We start from the raw sequence: 20,080 nt of genomic DNA, 5'->3' as shown, positions 1-20,080 counted from the left end.
TGTCCCATGTAGACACACCACGCACAGTTCGGCTGTGGACAGGACCACACAGAGGACTGTCGTCTCTCCCTGTGGTCTTGTGTAGTGAAGGGGATTGATTCCAGCTGCGAGAAACCCCATATTTGCATCCATGTTTTCTTCACACCCGTGCTCACTGTTGTGCCTGATCGATTATTGAGGAGCAGATAAAAATCTGCCAATATGAGCCATTCACAGACATATCGCAGATTTTAAAACTTTTATTTTACGGACTGAAAAAATGCAGAAAAGATGTGAATTTGTGTTTTTATTATTATTATTATATTTATATATTGCTAAAATAAATTACGCTTATTTTCTTCATTCAAGTTCTATATGTTTGGTTGTATTTGTGTCATTAAATAAAGGTTATGGTTGAACTGTAAAATATCAAGCTTCAATTTCCATTCTTTGTCATAAAGGATTGATAATGACATCTCATTTTTTTATATATACATTGGTCGATATAGTAGTTTAACTTTTTATAGTTTAGATTTTTGCATGCACTTGTCATACATGTCACTGTTGTGACGTCCTGATAGGTGTGGCATAGTGAAGCCACTTTACATTAGACATGCAAGGATTTACATTATCGTTATGTTAGTCTGGCTCTGTGTGTGTGTCCTGAACAAGAATTCAGTTGAAGACACTGAAGTGCTTCTTGCATCGAGGCGTCATGTGTTTGACTCTGTTCCTTGTTTTCTCTCTGTGTGTATTCTCGGTGTGCTCATTAAAATCAGACGCAATGCAATAAATTATAAAAGATTAAAAGTAAATTCGATTACTGGAGCTCAAATTGATGCTTGTTTTCATCTTCATCATTGCGACTGTCACAACGTAGCTGCCTTCAAAAGATAGTAAGTGGTGACAAGTACTGATGAATATGTTCCAGTCTGATCACATCAACGTATGCTTTGCAAAAACAACTCATGTTTCCACGGTGATCCTGATAAAAGCATAATTCTGTAAAATGTTGGGGGATTATTTTTCGCTCAGATACAACAGATTAAATCTCTCACTGTATGAAATGTCCTGAAGCCTCAGAGAACAAGAAGCATTAAGTTATGATAAATCATTATATTCTATATCTTTACAGCAGGAGATGATATTCATAGAGAGACTGTAACTTATAAATCACCTGTACCACTCATGGTGATAACGTATGTGAAGCTGCAGGACACCGAACTGAAGCTGCTTTTTACGACTGATCACAGATTAACATCCAAACAACCTTTATCCAGATCTGGTTGTGCAACAGAATCTGTGGATGTTATTTTCTCAGTAAAATCCATTCATCCGAGAGACTTACATTTGCCACTGTGGATTATTGATCACTTTACGAGGCAGGATATTATAAAAATAACAATCCCTGAATGTGATGCACACACACAATGTATCTACAGCACAGTCATGTCTGAGGGAGCCTTCAGCCCCAAAGTCTCGTAATGTGGTGTGATCTGGGCGTTGCCATGACATCACAGTCGGACATCAAATCTGCTGCTGCTGCTGCTGCTGCTGCTGCGCCAAGGACTAACTCTGTTGTCATGGCGACTGCAGGGAGAGAGAGAGGAGGGGAGAGCGGGCCTGGTTCTGCTGACTTATTGGACGGCTGCTCTGGTTTCAACTGGCTGCTGCTGAACAGGGCGGAGGACAACATGGGCGGGGGGGTGATGGTTTGTAGACGGGTACTTGTGCAGCTGGTTGGTTGAGTCGTCTGTGAGTTAACTGTTTACACTTAATCAGGGCAGGAAGGATTTCTCAATTGATCAAATAGTCAGAAATGATAATTCAGGTATTTTGATCACGTTGCACAAAATAATTCATCTTATATGATTCTGGACTGATTTTATTTGGGTTTTATTTGCTAGCTAAAGACATTTCCACCAATTCATGACATTTCATTAACCACCTATTTAATAGAACTGCTATTTGTAGTCCCAGTAATATGTTATTATGCAGGTTTGTGGTGCAGCCAGTATGATCTGACATGTCTGATATCTTCATGACAGTACTGCACGCTGCTTCTGCTCCTTACTCCACCCCCACACACTGTTCAGTCCTTTTTCATGTATGCGTTAATCACATGTGGATTAGTTCTCCCAGCAGGATCCTTGTTGCTGCTCTGATCCCTTGGGAGTTCACTGCTATAAGTTCAGTCATTTATCAAGCAGAAAGATTTAACATATGTTGGTATCAGCTCAAATAGGAAGACGGAATTCTTAGTTTTATTTTGCCAAGTCTGACTGTAGGAAATCAATTAATTACTATTTTCATTAGCGATCAATCAACTGTTTATTTTCTAGATTAATCAATTATTGTATTTGTCCATAAAACATTAAAGGAATAGTCGTGAGTGCCCGTCGTAATTTCCTAGACTGTGACGTCAAGAAAAGAAGATGTTCGGTGCTTTTCGTCTGGGAAAAGATGATTATCTGATCAACAAAATATCTGCTGGTTAAATTTAATCTGATTGATTTTAACCGCTGCCGCTCTCATATGAGATTAATGCTCAATGAATCCATTGTGAAAATAATCAGCAGTTACTGCCTGTCAACAGCAGTTTGCTATGAATAACCACGCAACGTCCTGGAGAAACAATGGAGCGTTTCTGCCATTTAAAATCCAACTAGTTATTGTGAAAAACAATAATACTAGGTTGTACCTCAGTAGTAAAATGGATTCCTACAGAGAAGACAGACTCCTCTATTCTCCCTTAAGCACATGTGTGAGGAGATTTCTTGGCTGTGGACCCATTATTTCATCACTGCAAAGAACTGCAGCCACTCCTTCACATGTCAGAGGAAAAGAGCAACGAGCATAATACAGTTTTGTCTGTAGAGTGAAACAAGCTTCATATCTGCTGAGCTCATAATACATGTGTTCCTGCGCCTGTGTGTGTGTGAGTGTGTTGGTGATGGAGTGGTGTGAAGCAGGGCCCAGGCAACCACACCCTGAAGCTGCACATTACAACACACAGTCATCAGTGGCTGGAAACATAGCACCAGCATAGATCATCACTGCAGAGAGCACATGGAGAACACTGGCCTAAAACTGTCGCTCATTAGCTCAGATGTTCACAGGGAGGAGAGAACAGGGAGTGGATCCTGATACCTTCTTCACCTCTTTCATGGAGATGATGTGTAGAATATTATTTTTAGCCTGACGTAGACGAGAAACACTTCAGATATCATCAAAGTCTGCAGCTTAAAACGCACAAACTATCAGGACTGACAATGCTCGGCAGAATTATTGTTTCTGTTGAATTGTATAGTGATCACACAATTGTGCAGTGAGGATTAATCAATTCAATTCATCATTAGTAAATGATGAAATGACAATCGATATATCCTCACATGTCACGTATGAGAACTGAACCAGACACTGTTATTTGTTCTTTGAAAAAAAAAAAGCCTAAAATGATTAATTGATTATGAAAATAGCTGCTGATTAACTTAACGATTATCGATGAATCAACTAATTGGTGCAGCTCAATCAACTGACAAATAAATAACAAACTTGCAGCTTTCAGTCGAGTTAAAAACATGAGAAATGCATCACAGCAAACTGCTTGTTTCACTGCAAAAAATTCTCAAATGTACTTATTTAATCCAATAGTATAATTTTAATTCAACAGTGAGTTTTTATCAGATTTATGATACCGCAGTGAGGGGTGTGCCCTCATGCATGGGTCCCTTACACAAGTGCTACACACACACACGCACACACCCCTTTGTCAAATACTGCCCATTCTCCCGACTGGCCTATAACAGCATGCAGGAGACTGCAGTCATTGGACAATCAATATAGCTTTCCATTTCCATTACAACCCAGCATCTGTCTGATTCCCCCGTTAATGCATCTGCCTGTGAAATACATAATGAACTTACTATAACTGTTCAACTGCATTTCATATAAGTCTTCAGTGTTTTCACATCCAGTGGGAAACTACATGCTGAGATGCCGTCAACACCTTAAATAATGATGCAGAAATATGATTTCAACAGCAACGGCCGTATCCAACCTGTCACACCACATATAACTTAAATCTATGCGGTGGTGCTGTTTGGCAAACTAACAGCACATAATCGGAGACAGGAGATCTTTCATTAAGGCCTCTTGATCACCAGGTTTTCCCTGGAAGCCTCAAACTGTCTCGTTCACAGACATTCAGGCCATTCGACCACAAACAGCAACATATTACACTTCAGTAATTCATAGAAAACATCGCAAGAGACAGCTGTTTCCCACTGTTGCCACAGTTATGTAGTGGATGTGCCACCGGATTCTGTCATTTCATTTCCAAATATGATTACTCATTATTTCTGCATTATTCTCCATTTTTACTTCACTGTAAATGGGGCTATCATGGTTTCCTGTAACCCCGCCAACAGGAACTCATTAACTTTTCACAGTTTTCTCCCCTGAGTAACAAAACTACTGCGACCGTGTAACCATGACATCGCTGGAGTTAAACTGCCTGTGCTATTTTGTGGTTGTGAGAATAACACTAACCGTTCGTTACGACATGAATGAGACAACACTTTGACCAGATACCACAACCGTCGTGGTGTTTTGATTTTTTGTTGTTGTTACAACCCGGGTTTTTGGCGAGGAAGACTTCATGCTCTTCAGTGGCTGTGGTGGTGGAGCCCCGAGTCTCAGATGATACCCTACGACCACAACCATTTCAAGATGGAGGATCTGGGTACGCTCGATATGAGAGTCCACATAATCACTATGTGCAACTAATGACAGACTTTAATCTTGATGAGAAATGAGAGTGAACAAAGAGTAATAAATCCGTATTGAGCTGCTATTACAAAACATTTCCCGCTCCTGACTGCACTGACATGTTAACTGGATTAAAAACATTTACACTGGGCATCGGTGATGTTGATCCTGATTTGCTCTGACCTTCCAGGGTCACTGACCATGTCCTCGTTTTGTCAATCATGTCGCTGTTACACCAGACAGTGTTTTAAAGGGGGGGAAACATCTCAGTTATAATGAACTGTACAGACGCAGAGTGGAACCAATAGGAGTCAATATGCATTATGCTGCATTCACATAGAAAAGAAGGACCAGGGAAAACACCCTGTATTCTGACATGGAAGGATTCAGTTATTCCAAAGTGGTTATCGCTCATGCTAGCCTTTGTCACACCAGATAAATAAACGTCTATTGTGTTACGTGTTTGTGCAAGTTTCAATGCATACATAAAACATTTGCTGAATGCATTGTGTTGGTGCTGGGTTTAATTTTAATATACATAACCACCCACATCTGTGTGTTTTACGACCAATGTTTTGTCAAAACATCTTTTCACCCAGCAACAGATATTGTCACAGGAGGAAATTCTAGATATGGGGGCTTAGCGGTGTCCTGCCTACAAAACAAACTGTGCTGTACAACTTGAGGCACAAAAACAACACAACTTTAAATGAAAAAATGTATTAAAATCTTTTAAAATAGACTTTCAGTTCATCTGAACCCTGAACCCTGACACGTAAAGAAATTTCTTTGGCTTCAACAATCACTAGACCTTCACTTCCACACTTAATGACAGTGTGCGTGCGGGACTGTGACCTAATCTCAGTGTTTTGGAGCCGGGTAAACAGAAGAGGATTTGGTGTTTTTCTACGGAAAGTCACTGAGCACAGGATTTCTTCCACGACAAATTAGGACAGCCGGAGGAGGATTACTGCGAACGTCATGCAAACGTTACAACTGAACTACAAATCCTTACAAAAAGGTTTATCCCAGTTCGCAAAATTCAAAATGTGGATGGTTTGGGTTGACTGTGTGATTCAAGCTGCGTTACTCCTCTGATGAGTCTCAAGGTTTGAAGTCACCGGAGAAAGTAATAAGAAAGAGTTTTTACAGTCGTTGACATTTCTGGCAACAAAGTCATTTTAGGTTCACGTGACGAAAATATCTTGACATACCAAAGCACCAAAAATAGAGCACTTCACACTGCACAGGAAACTGTCATTTTCTTTTACACAAGCCAGCACAGCAGGAATCCAGAATAGACGGCAGGATGTTGTTCATGTACTACCCTGCCACTGAGAATGTTTTTTCCACCTTCCACCAGACAGCAGAGGGGAGAATTGTCATAAACCCGGGATGGAAATGCACAATAACCACTCATCCTCGGTGCTTTATATGTGGGAATGCTCCTGGAAAAACTCCACAGCTACACAGGAAAAGGTCTACAGGGTCTGCGAGGACATTCGTCGGGGCTGCGACAGGCAGGGCTGCGTGGGCGGAGAGAGCGGCGAGGAGGCGGGCGGGCCGGGACCACTGGAAGAGGAAAGTCATCCCGAATGTTCACCAGTGCCTCTGCTTCAGCCCTGTTGCCTAGCGAGCAAAAAATATTTACTCTTTACCCCAAACTGCACAGGATCTTTTTTTTTCTCTTCTGCACATTCTGGAAAAGTGAAAACAATGGGACTTATCAATCTAAATTAATTGCAGAGGCTCCTTCCCGCCAAGGTCTGAGAGAAAACTTGCTCGACTGGAATGTTGATCTTGTGATAGGCGGGAGTAGTGTAACCACGTAACCATGGTGATGACAGAACGAGAGAAAAAAAAACAGTCTGGATCTGGATCTGATTGGGCCAGACAGGTTGAATTACACAGGCTACTCCTTCAGTGGAGACGTGCCTGTATGACAGACTCTAAACGTGTGTCGAATCACAGGCCCACACGACGAACCAAACACGGCTTGTATTTTCCTTACATGGCAACTGTACTGTATATCCGTTGTCATGGCGAGTCGCACGGCAACATCTGGGTAGCCACGGGGTATTTTGTTTGCACTCGGGCCCACTTTGCTGCAGCCTGCATGGCACAGGCACAGTCTGGTGTGGTGGGGCCCTGTCGATTCCCCGGGCAGAGCCACCGTCTGCCGGCACCGGTTCATGCCCACAGATGACGGTTCCAGCTGGAGGGGATTTGCGATGACATGTGCCAGCATGGAGCAACAGTGAGGCCGCTGTGAGAGGGTATATGAGGGAAGGGAAGAGCCACACCTAGAAATGTGACAGAGACACTCTGGCTGAGAGCAGACGTAAGGAAACAGCTGGAATGGAGTGGACAGACTTGGAAATACAGAGGGAGAGTGTGGGAGGGGGAGAGGGTTATGGTCCCTCTGTGTGCGCGGGAGTGGAGCGTGTTCCAGGTCCTTTTATTGGAAGTATATGAGAATGAGAAAGTACCACAGCTTCCTATGAAGATTTTCATGTGGTCTAACTATGATCACTGTATCTCTCAGGCCAGTGTTACAGACATCACAATAACTACAGTAGGTCTGTTGAACATTTGTAATAAGTTAAAGAATAGGACTGATGACATTTTGTTTCTTATAATTATCAAATTCTACGAACAGGCTGAGTCAGAACTCACTCACTAAAATCTTTAAATCCTATATAGTGAACTCATTGTTTCCCACAATGCATCGTGAAAAGTAGTGCACAACCGGTGGTCACTAACCGAGCGATACAAACCCAAATGTATTGTGCTCCCAGCGGAGAAGCGAGGGGCAGCTAATCTTCTTCCTCTGGTGGTTCGACTCCTTCTTATTCTGAATAAAAATGTCTGACTTATCATGAGGATAAAAACAGACAGGTTTATATTTGCCGGCTTTTTTCCAGCATTCAGTTTTTTTAACGTACGTCCCTAATTTTTCCAATTCGCATAGTTTGCTAGATGTCTAGACCAATCAGAGTTGTCGCGGTAAATATGTAATAGGAGCGCAGAGAGAATGCAACGAGTAGTGTCCGAAAGATCTGCACTTAGAAGTCACTATATAGTGAAGCAGGGGTTTAGTGAATTGATTTCAGACACAGCCTAAAATCAACAATGCTGCTATAACAGCAACCCATTGAATCTAATTTTACTAAAGGAGTACAGGAGAGCAGTGGATGTGGCTCAGTTTAAGTGCTTTTCATAATGTTTGGATAACAGTGGCGGTTAATAGCACGATTTTAGACGATTTAGTCGACTTCCTTAAAAATCTAAACTCTTGTGACTGACCCTGCTGGGGTCAAACTGTCTGAGCTATTTGTGGTTGTGGGAATAACACTAACCACTTGTTACAACATTAAAGAAACAGCCCTTTGAGAAGGTTCCACAATTATCGTGGTGTTTGGTTAAGAAAGATCAAATTCTTGTTGGTTTTTACTCTTTCATGTTGAAGATAAGGAAAAACTAGACTCATTCTTCAAGTTAAATCATTACATCAGTTCCCTGTGTGGAGGCTATTTTTAGCCAAAAATGTCTCATGAACACCCATTGTGTAACTGTTTCTTTAGAGTTCTCATTGTCACCGGCACAGTCTGGTGTGATTGGCGGCTGGTGTGGCGGTAATTCAACCACGAAAAAACCTCTTCACTATCTTCGTTATTAAAAGAAAACGTAATAAATTTCATCTGGATTTCGCAATTTGTTTCTGAGTATAGCTGCTTAAGGTGTGGTTGCTTCCCCCGGTGGTTGATATGGGTATCGCTTTGAGCAGAATTATGTGTCCGACACCTGCTCTTACCACCAGTCACCACAGGGGTCACCACATCAACCAGGAATGAAATCTTGATAAGTTAAATTGATCGGAAGAAAGATTGCACTAGCCTGACAAAATGAGGCCAAATTCTGAAAAATGTATTCCATCCCTCTAATGACTTGGAAAATCCTGGCCCACCTGAGCATATGCTAGAGACATGTCCTACTTTAAGTGTAAAGACACCAAGAAATGGCTGAAAATAGAGATATAGATTACAACAGGCCCAGTCTCCCCCCCCAAATCTCCCCCTTGGTGTAGTATCAGCTGAGAGGAGGAGACAAAGGCTGTGTCTCCCACAGCTGGGCATCACACCCCTGACTGCAGCCCTGAGCCGCAACAATGAAAACTAGGCGGAAGGCGACTCGGACTCACACACACACAGAAAACGAGAGGGAGTGGGTGAGGTTTCTCTGCAGTTGTAACGCACACCGACACCCAGCCGGCTGACTGTGTAAGCACTGCGGGCTGTGTCACCAGCGATGGCCGTTCCACCTCCACCCTGGATGCTGTGACAGGAGTCCTGATTCTTTCTCCTGCAGGAGCGGCCTCATTACAAGGCCGGCTCCTCACAGCTCATGGCAAATGGGCGTGTACCCCCCCCCACCCCCACCCACCCCCACCTACCACCACCCTTCTCCTCCTCACTCTCCTCTGCAGCAGCCTGCATCATGAACAGAGGCCAGTGTCTGAGGGTGTGAAGGGGGGGGGGGGGGACAGATTTATTCTTAACATTAAAAGAAATAAGGTGCTATATGTGGAACTAATGAGCCGATGCACAAGAATTACAAATTGTAATTTTACTTTTGCTCAATTATTTTCTAGACAAAATTAACAACAGGCCAACATAAGGTTATAATATCATTAGGATACTTTGAAGCATGTTCTATAAAAAATGATTTGTGCATCAGGGAAAAGCTCAGTGAAAATGAGACCACAGTTTAAATTAGGCCCAGATTCATCTCCACAGAGAGACAGGCCTGAGCACATTCTTGTCAAAATGGCTAAAACGTGAAAACAAAGCCCATCCATTACATGCAATAAGCACATGCTGCCAAGGCACAATGTAAAACCTGGTGACTGAGCTGCATCATGTCCCTGCAGGAGCATTTCAGTGATGGTTTTCAGGGCGAGCCGGCTCCTCTGCGCGCATGGATCCGCTCAACAAAGAAGATGCAGGACACCTTTAAGAAAACGCCTCGTCTCCCTGACTGGCCGTCTCTATGGCAGCCGCTCGTGCCATTTCATTGTGCAGCATTTTTTTTTTTCCATCGGCTTCCTGCGGCCAAGTCTGACAATGGAGAGGGAAACGCACACGCCCGGCGCAGCGCGTGTTTCTGATCCATGGCGCAGAGAAGCGCAGTGATTTGTATTTCATTTTTTTATTTGCAACAGCACAGCATCAAAGTTCCCACAGCGGATGAATAACTCTTCTCTACTCACTGTGATCTTCGGGATGTTCTTTTTTCCTTGATAAGACATGTTCTTTGATTCGGTTCCACCTTCGCAGATTAAGCTGTTAGAAAAATGGAGATTCCCTCTGTGCGGATGCTGCAGCCCTCGCCTGGATGGGAGCTTCAGGGAATGGTGGCCCCTCTGTCAGTGCGATGTAAAGTGGCTCAGAGATTCAGGAGCGTCTCTGCTTCTCTCAGCCGGCCCCTCCCTCAATACGCTCCCACTGGAAGAGGAGCAGTGTGGCGAGCTTTCCGCTGGAGGGCGCAGTTGGTGCAGCCTGCAGCCGTTTCATTCTTTGTCACTCAAATTGGTGTAATTAGTGAGTCTGACCAATCAGAGGTCGCCCCTCCCTCATTAATACATTAATCGAGCTAACCTGAACTAGCTGGTTTAAAAAAAAAAAACACCCACACGGTGTCTGTCCTGTGTCTGTGTCTCACTGCTGGTCACTGAGAGACTGACTAGGAGGTAACATGTGTGTGTGTGTGTGTGTGTGTGTGTGTGTGTGTGTGTGTGTGTGTGTGTGTGTGTGTGTGTGTGTGTGTGTGTGTGTGTGTGTGTGTGTTATATTTGTTCCTGCTTGTATTTATATTTGAAAAAATTGTACTTCATTACTGCTCAACAAGGACTCTCGGGCAAAAGAGGTGTTGTATATCATACGTACCTTTAGGTTAAATAAAAGATAAATGAAATACAAATACTTATTATTGATCAACATCGACATCCGGGGCTGAAATGATTTAGCTGCTTTAAAATGTTGCTGCAAAAATGCAGCTGTTCATCCTGTTGATTTATAACAAGAGAATTCACTTTTTTTTAAATTCAATTTTTTTATAAGAATAGACCGTATGTGACCATTACATCGTTTTTAAGAGTAATTATTTCCAAACTTGAAGTATAGAAAAGAAAATGTATCTTTTATGATTGTGTGATTTAGATCTTTTAAAGAACTATAAAAGAATAACCCTAATATTCAACAAAGTAAAGAGTCACACTTCACCAGTCATTGTAAAGTTTGACATAATATATTATTATTATTATTATCATTATTATTATTATTATTACATGCTATTATTATTGTAGAGATTTACAACTGGTTTATGTTTTTCTACAGAGGGAGGGACGACGACATGGCGGAGCAGCTGTCACAGAGGCTGTCCACCCCATTACACCCCCCACATGTCTACCCCCCCCAACACACACACACACACACACACACACACACACACACACACACACACACACACACACACACCCTCTCTGTGCATGTCCCCACCCAGCCATGTGTCTCTATTGTTTGGACCTAAAGTGGACGACCCCCCACCCACCACTCTTCACTCCACCAGCCATTTCCTCCAACACTCTCCCCCCCCCCCCCCCCCCCAGCACTAATGCACTCCCAATGATGTGCATGTCAGAGCAGGCACGTGACTTAGGGTGTGTCTGTACATGAACATATGTATGCATATAAACTGTAAAGTGACTTTTGGAAGTTTTCTACAAAAATGTAAATGAAGAGTATACTTGATTTGTATATATTGGGAGGAGATAATTTGCATAAACAGATAAACAGAGAGCCACTGGTTGTTTTCCTCTCTGCCGACATGTCCTTTCATGGCAGTGAGGCAGCAAGACATTACCTCAGCATTCCCCGGCCCGTGGAGAATGCGTCAACAACACAGTTGAAGTTTGTACGTCTGCTTCCTCTGCAGATCACATTAACCAGCGGACACTGACAGACAGACGAGGGGCAGACAGATCAGAAAAAGACACTGTCAGACCATCAGACCTGCACCAGCAGCCTTTGCCCCCCGGTGGCCCAGAATGATCACGTTTGATACTCCTGCTAATGTGTCATCACTTCTTACCGAAGGATGACACAGAATTTTAGAATGCAATGGTGAGTGCAGCCTCGCTGTCTCTGCTGGTTTTGAATTCCTCTTGGTGAAAACTAATCAAGAATTAGATTTGGGTTTTGGGACAAATGTGTGTGTGGAATTAAAATGGTACATCAGCAATTTAGGAACATATTTCCAAAATAAAAAAAGATAGTCAGAGATGATACCAGGTATGAGGAGGTGGTATAAAAGACTGGATCCTACATTTCCCATAATGCAACTCGACAACTCTCTTTGTTGTTCTGTGGTAAACAAACATTTTTCACACCCCTCTATGTAACAGTCTGTCTGATTATACCACCACCACTACTTATAATAATATTAAAAATTATTACTACACAAGTATAAAAAGATATTTATCTACAAGCTAATATATTTGGTTTTATGAGTTAAGGGTCAGGTTTGTTTTAAAATATTAGATAAGGACCCTCTTCAAAGAAACTGTTTGAAAGTTTTTAAAAGTTCAACTGGGAAAAAGACACACTGTTATGAATCACCACAAACAGGCTGTTTTTTTTCACTTGTCATTACTTTGTATGCGAAGCTTGACTTAAGTGAATGTACTAAAGTCAGAAGAGTAAGCATGTCCTGTCTCTGTTGTCGGTCCAGTGTCCTCACACACACTTTCTACACAAAGCAGCAAACACACACACAGTCTAACTCAGTGTCTGGGGATTTCTGCTGAATCACCTTTCAGCTCAGGAGGTGCAGAATTGCAGTTCAGGACCAGGCCACCAGGAGGGAAACAGGCCACCACACTGAAGACATGCACATTCACACTTAGTGGATAAAGATAATAATGTTTGACTATAATGGATTGTGACAGTGAATGAAAGCTGCAGTTCAGATGCATTATTCAGATACAGAGACACAGAGAGGTCAGTGAGAGTGTGTGTTCTACAGAAAATCTGGGACTTGCCCTCACATACACATCCACAGAAAAGTTTTGTTTTACTGACACTACGCAATTAGACTTGTATCAAGAAGAATTCAAGTAAAAACAATGAATAGGACTTGCATCACAGGGATAATGCAGCACATGGACATTTTAGACAAGAACATATTACCGTTCGAATTCATATGTCTAATGTTTGGTCAGTTCTTGCTGCCGAAATCACCGGAGATGAATATGCACTCGCAAGATATGGTGCCTTTCAAAGAAATCCAAAGAATGAGAACTTTTAGTGTGGACCATGCTGTATTCGTTATTTCATTATTTTCAGTAGGCCTACATAGTTTGAATCTCAAACACAGAAAAACTGAATTTATGATACTACATTGTCATTAGTATCCTCCAAAGCAACACAAACCATTAAGCTGAATTAGAGCTAAAAGGTTTGAGCTAACGTCAGGCGCATCAGCAGACAATTACATTCCCATAGATTCTATTTAACTGTAATCTGACGTATTGTATCACAGCCGATCATTTCGTAATGTTTAACTCTTTTTGGCTCCCACACATTTAAACTTTGGCCTCAAATCGCTCTTTCATTCTTAGACTCATTTCTAACACTGCACTGTTATTTTCACTCTTGTTTCTCATCTTATTTATGTATTTTTTATTCCGTATTCAACTCTTTAAATTTCCTTTTAAATGCTTCTTTTATCTATCATCTTATGTTGCTTTTACAATTTGTCACGATGCCTTTTATATTCTATGGAAAGCACGTTGAATTGCCTTGTTGCTGAAATGTGCTATACAAATAATCGTGCCTTGCTTCTCATCTCAAGAAAAAAAAGGAAAACAATCTCCATTTCATCCAGAAAGGACTGAAAAACAAATTCTCTGCAGCAAAAATGAAAAATTAAATCTTGGGTTTGGATCACATTTTTTGTCATAGTGAATACTGAATTTGTTTTTTGAAAGGTTATATAGATTTACAACCTCCCACTACTCTCTTGATCCTATAGAACTGAAAAAGTCAAACCCTGCCTCTCTCTCCATGGTGCTGAAACATTAAAGCTCGACCTCTCATTGAACGTCTCTCCACGGTGCCACACACACACACACCAACAGAACATGCAGCTCACTGACCACACCTGTGACTTGAGCATGTTGTCACAAAGTCATGGTTTAGTGGGACTCTTTAACTGAATGGAGTTAGATTTCATCCAAATGTACCACAAATTTAAACTGAAGTTCCAAGAAAATCATCAAAAATATAAATAAATCTACCCACTGCTGTGTTCTTGGCTCTGACTCTCCCATCAGGTGTCATTAAACGCTGCAGGAGAACAAGGCGTAATGAGATGATGGAATTAACAGAGATTTGTCGCGCCTCGGATGGTGTCGCTGACTGCTCATCTGAACTTGCTGCATTAATGGATCAACAGTCCGTCACACAAAAATAGCGAGTCAACATGTTGTTGAAAGTGTGGGCCACACGTGTTGCATTCACCCTGCAGCAAATCCTGTGGTTTCACAAAAACAGAGCCAACGTCTGCAGAGGCCCAGAGCTGCAGTGGTGACAGATATTCTCATTTGTTTGATGATTCCCAGGGTTCGACAACAAGATAATACAAGACAAACATATTTCTGTATGTTGGCTGTGTCTGTCTCAATCTAACAGCCATTTTAGCAGACGTGTGTAGTTTCTCTCTAAAAAAACAACCTTCAACTTTACTCTCGGCTGCTTGAGTATGTGTTTCCTACTGTTTGAGTTTCTATGACTACGATACTAAGGCTGGACACATTTTCTGAGTGAAGGTTGTGGTTTTAAACTCTTCTTCATGAGCAGAGAATGACAAACCCTTGATAAGCATCAGAACATTTTACAAACATGATGTATTGAACCTTTGTTGTATTGCTAGATAAAAACTACATTGCCATACTTATTAATTGTTTTCTTGCTCATACTATCTACTCTGCAATAATGTTAAATTCTCTGAATTCAGGGATATTTATCTTCACTATCTGTTGAGTCATATGGTGATGTGCCAGATTTGGGATTTTTATTAAGGTGTGGTCCACAGTATCAGAGTAAATTGGCACAACTAAACAGGCCTACATTACCCCCCTCTTCAATCACAATCTCATTTCATTGTATTCGGCATTACTGATATTTACCTTGCTTTTAACCATCCTTAAACTGAGCCTACAGGAGGTTTAACAGAGGAGATACAGTATAAAACTTTCACGCACACACACAGTGGACAGAAACCCTGTCATTTCCACATGTTGCAGCGGCAGCCGTCTGCAGCCAGTGCGGACAACTTCATCAACTTTCAGCCTCCTCACCTTCTCATCCTCCAGGTTCTGCAACACTTCTTTACCGCTGCTGCTTCTTATCTCGACCCGGGAGGACTCTTTCCCTCCTCCTCTCTCAGAACCGGTCCTGCTCCTGTCGTCCCTCGCCGGGCTCCTCGACTCCTCTCTGCCGGTCCTCGGGGTCCGGGAGCTCCTCTGTCCGACGCTCAGCGCGTCAAAGTCGATGGTTTTGCTCTCGAACGCTCCCTCGACGCTGGAGAACAAGCCGCCGTATTTCTGCCTGGGGACCTGGTCGGCCGTGCCGGGCCGTGCGAGGTAAACCGGCAGCAAGTCGTCCTCTGCCCGGTCCCGGTTCTCCCTGCGCTCTGCCATGGTGGTGGAGTCCCCTGTGCAAGTATGGAACAGAGAGAGACGGTGAAAGTGCAGCTGAACTGGAGTGTGTGTGAGTGTGTCTGTGAGTATGAGTGCGTGTGTGCGTGTGTTGGTGTGTGTGTGTGTGAGGAAACCAGAGCAGTCAGTCAGGCAGGAGTTGAGTTGAGGTGGCACTGCAGTCGCTGTGGTGCCTGATACAAAATAGTACCATTTGGTTTTGAGCCAGATGAGTAAAATTATTCCAATTCATCGGATTCATTCATGTTCAGTTAATTTTGAGGTTTTGAAAACACACAAACATGTGCAGAAGAGGAGCAGTGGTGGGGCCACGTGACACTTTCATATGGACACAGATAATCAGGGTTTAGATGAACTTTAGATGCATTTAAATACACTTCAAAAGCCAAGTAAATTGTTGTGGCTTCTATATCAGTGCAAGTACCCACACAAATATCTACCTGTTCTTTTGGATGCATACATTCCCCCTTTAAAAACATATTGTATTCACCTTTTAATAAACCAAATTTAGCAGTTTCCTTAGTCCTGTGACCTTGTGTCAAAATGAAGTGTGAAAGGAGCTGCCCACTTCGTCGCTGTCCTTTCAGCACCACATTAAGACATGTCCTCCACCTGCGCTCTCCCTTTAAACCCCCTCGGCTACCGGCTGAGACACTTTCACTCAAAGTGGGATAAAAGCTGATGCTTCCTCCAGCAGCGACACCCTGGGGCGATTATCTGATACGCCAGCACAAATGAGACAGGAGCGCGTCAGCAGCCCGGGGAGACGAGCCGCTTTCAGGCTGCAGGTCTCTGAGAGCTGAGAGACTGCTGAGTCCAGAGTGCAACCGAAGGGGAGGAAACCGGAGTCAACACAGTCTGTAAACAGGGATGTAAGGATGTAAGGGCCATTAATCAGCATGTTTCACAAGTGTGTGAGTGGGGTGAGTTTGAATGGGCTTTTATCTTCCTTTCACCTCCAGAAACTAGACTAGACTTCTGGAGATAGTTCCAACAAAGGTGAAAATAAGACAATAAGAGGAATAAGCCACAGTATCTCTGTTTTTTCACCTCTGGATAAACCAGATAGAAAGACTTCAAAACTGAAAATTATAATATGTACCATGAGTACACCTTGTTTGCCATTCTTAACTCTGAACCCCCGCTCATAACTCATAACAGACTGTAAGAATAATGAGTCATTTGGCTGCTATACAGGGATATATTTGTTTTAAAATAATACTGACCAGGAGCAACACTTTCTGTGGCTCATCTTCCTTCTTACTGATTAAAAGCCCCTCATTATATGTCAGACTGATTAAATATGGTAAGAATAATGAGAGTTCAGTCTAAGGATGTATTTGGTTTAACCGAGGAGGAGAACAGCTCGTGGAGATTTGTAATCGGGTGGATCAGAAATAAGATGTGGCTGCCATTGAGACCCCAGTGAAGTGCTAAGTATGTATGAGTGTGTGTACTCGTTCTTCTTACCTCTTACAGACCTTTTCCAGAAGGACCTGAGGACCTCATGGAGTCCAAAGCCTGGTCATGATGAGGCAAAACGTCATTTCTGAGGTCCTAGTTACGATTTAGGGTCAAAGTGAATTGTTGTCAGGTGAAGGTTAGGGATAAGGTTTTGGTTTAAGATGCCCACAATGAATGTAAGTCAATGTAAAGTCCAAACGAGGATAGCTTTACAAATCTGTGTGTGTAGGGGGCTGTCTTATCTCCCTTGCGGCTGAGCCACACAGAATTCTCAGAGGAAGCCGCGAGTTTGAATCCTTGCAATGATCAGGCACTAAATTCTGAAAAGGAGGCTTTGGGTGAGATTTTCTTCAGGGAGGCTGGGGCCGGGTAAAAAAAATTATGATAAGCAGCTCTATTCCACACATTCCTCGCTGAATACCACTGTCACAGCTCCTGTGGCTCTGTTGGCAGCGAGTGCAGCAACTGCAGAAATTTCCACTCACATGAATGTGATTAAAGCATCAAGGCTTGTGGAGATGCCAGGAGAAGAATGAAATTGTCCGCATCTGTAACTTTCTTAGTCTGCATTTCTTTAGGCCGTCCGTCCTCCAATATGTTACATGTGGTTATTCAGTAAACAAGGCTGAAAGAAGGAGGACAAAATATATTTAAGATGACCTGCAAATAATTAAATATTGTTTGAGAGAACACAGACGGTGCTCAGAGGCTCATGCAGAGTGTGTTGGGAATAAGCCGGACCCTGTTTCCCTGAGGAAGAGACGGAGCAGACTGGGAGGCGGTGGAGCCATCAGCTCACACTGTCTGGCTTTCAATGTCAGTGAAGTCATAATAGCTGCAAACCAAAATAAAACCAGTAAATTGTTTATGGCATTTTGGGTGCAACAGAATTTCCACTGTCACTGTCAAAGCAAAGAAGGCAAATTCATCCGGAGTAGAAGATGAGTCGAGTATTTCCCTGCAAATAATGAGGAGATTGGAATGACGTGCACAACCCTGCGACACGAGGCCGTCTGGCACTCAGACAAGAAGATCACTAACAGGATATTGCTTTGACTTAATGAGGCTTTTAAAGAAATGACAGCAGCAAGACTGGAACAAAAGAGGAGACCAGACCCCCCATCTTCATATTAAATATGTATGTGCACTATAAGGTTTGGCCAGCTAGTAAAAATATATTTTATTTTGCCGCTGGTTTAAGTGCATGTTCATTCAGGCACGAGGAAGCAACGGCACAGTTTGGAAAATTCAAGTCCGGGCGTCGTCATGGATTTGGCACAAAAGGCCTTACGGCGATTTAGATGTTTGGTGAAATGGGTAAGTGGGCCACTGCTCCACAGGCAAGTCAATATGAGTTAATCCAAACAGTCATCGAAGACGCAGAAAGTCTGAGAGACACAAAGTGGGTTCTGTGTTCACTCACCTTTATTCAACATATTAGATAATATGAGAGATAAATCAGAAAAAAAGACAAAATCATCACCATCCTCAGATGAAGAATGTTTTTCTGTGAGTTAACGTAAGTCCCAAGATTTGTGTTAGCATAAGAACCATTTTGATGTTTATTCTCACTGTAGATAGAGATGTATGACATGACAGCTTTCCTGAAGTAAAGCCAAATCATCTGGATCTCCCCCTGGTGGCTGGCTGCAGTATAGGTCATAAACCCTGCCTCCTCTTTGTTAGCAAATGAACATTCAAGTCTTCATTTTTCAGGTAAGTTTGGATTTAATTTGCTGATATAAAAACAGGATGGAAAGTCATGATTGACAACTGACTCATGATTGGTCAAATGCGTGCCTGACTGTGACGGCAGAAGTGCAAGATGGCGGTGGCTGAATAAGGGGGAATTTTGGCTTCATTTTCAGGAGGATATATATCTTTATATACTTCTCACAGCTCACCTGTTCAGTCTGCCCTCACATCTCTGGAGGCTCTAGTTGGCATGTGTTTTTAAAACAAAGACGACAAACCTTTCCCTTCATTATTTGCAGCAACATGGAGCAGAGGGAGAGCAGCCACGGCAACAGTGAAGCTGTGGGAACAAGAACAAAAGACGATCAGCAGAATAAAACACTACGGCTCAACTGAAGGTTAACCTTCAGGCCGGATTGCTTGTCTGGATGAATACGTTTACACAATAAAGTTTGGACTCTTGTCACATATTTAGATTTAAACCAAATCATTCTGGTCCTTTAATTGACCGTAAGAATTGTGCATTTAAAAGTTCAGTGTGTAGAATTTAGTGGCATCTAGTGGTGAAGTCCCCCCCCCCCCCCACACTCCCAAACATGAAGGAGAACCTGTGGCAGCCTTTAGTTGTGATAAAAACTAAAAAAGGTGTTTAGTTTGTCCAGTCTGGGCTCCTGTAAAAAACATGGCGGCCTCTGTAGAAAGGACCTGCTCCCAATGTAAATATAAAGTATTTAAATATAAAGTATTTACATATAAAGGGCCCATCGGCTAAAGAAAACAACAATTAAGATGAAACACACTAGAGAAAACATCACTAGGACTATTCTATATTCAATTTCTGCCAATACTGGTAGATCCTTTTCACCTAAATCTTACACACTGAACCTTTGAGTTGTCGATTTGTTTCTAACTGGTGTTAATAGATGAAGCAAACAAGTGAGTTTCCATTCTGACATGTTCAATAGGAGCACCGGAGTGTGTGTTACTGAAGAGCTGAGGAGAACAGGACCGGGCAGCTGCTTCCGCCTGAGACGGTTTGGCTGCCGACCAGCTGCTGCTGTAACAAGGTTAAGAGCCTCCACGGATGTGCTGTGTACTGTACTCTTGAGGATTTCAGTTGTGTATCTCTTACAGCCAGGCAGGGGTCCCTGCAGTGGTTTTCACGTTATCCACAATGACTCATGATTAAAATATGACGTTTTTTTTAAACCGTCCACCCTTTTTCTCAGCTCTGTCAAAAAAGGTTTTGGCTCAAGGTCTGCAGCTACAGGCGATATTCTGCAGGGGAAGCGGTTTCCATTAGCACACGATGAATATGTCAACGAGGATTATGTGTTCGGAAAAACAGAGAAACATGCGGAATTTAATGCAGATTGCTGGAATGATGCTGTTCCA

The 20,080-nt window shown here is 42.5% G+C and overlaps 1 protein-coding gene across 3 annotated transcripts in view; it reads right to left on the bottom strand.

The window, feature by feature from the left end:
- dpysl3 (dihydropyrimidinase like 3) overlaps positions 1-15,568 on the bottom strand; it is a 38,646-nt gene extending 23,078 nt beyond the window's left edge. For 2 of the 3 annotated variants that reach the window (XM_034606559.1, XM_034606560.1), the window contains exon 1: positions 15,167-15,568. In XM_034606559.1, the coding sequence (XP_034462450.1) occupies positions 15,167-15,508 (342 nt within the window). In that variant the 5' untranslated portion in view covers positions 15,509-15,568. Of the gene's footprint in view, positions 1-10,018; positions 10,257-15,166 lie in introns of those variants that run through there. The other variant, XM_034606561.1, reaches the window with a different exon arrangement.
- Positions 15,569-20,080: the final 4,512 nt, after the last annotated feature.

Source organism: Hippoglossus hippoglossus, chromosome 14 (genome assembly GCF_009819705.1).
Source record: "Hippoglossus hippoglossus isolate fHipHip1 chromosome 14, fHipHip1.pri, whole genome shotgun sequence".
In the NCBI taxonomy this organism is placed as follows: domain Eukaryota; kingdom Metazoa; phylum Chordata; class Actinopteri; order Pleuronectiformes; family Pleuronectidae; genus Hippoglossus; species Hippoglossus hippoglossus.
Note: the sequence above shows the minus strand (reverse complement) of the source record. Positions and strands in the feature narration are given on the sequence as shown.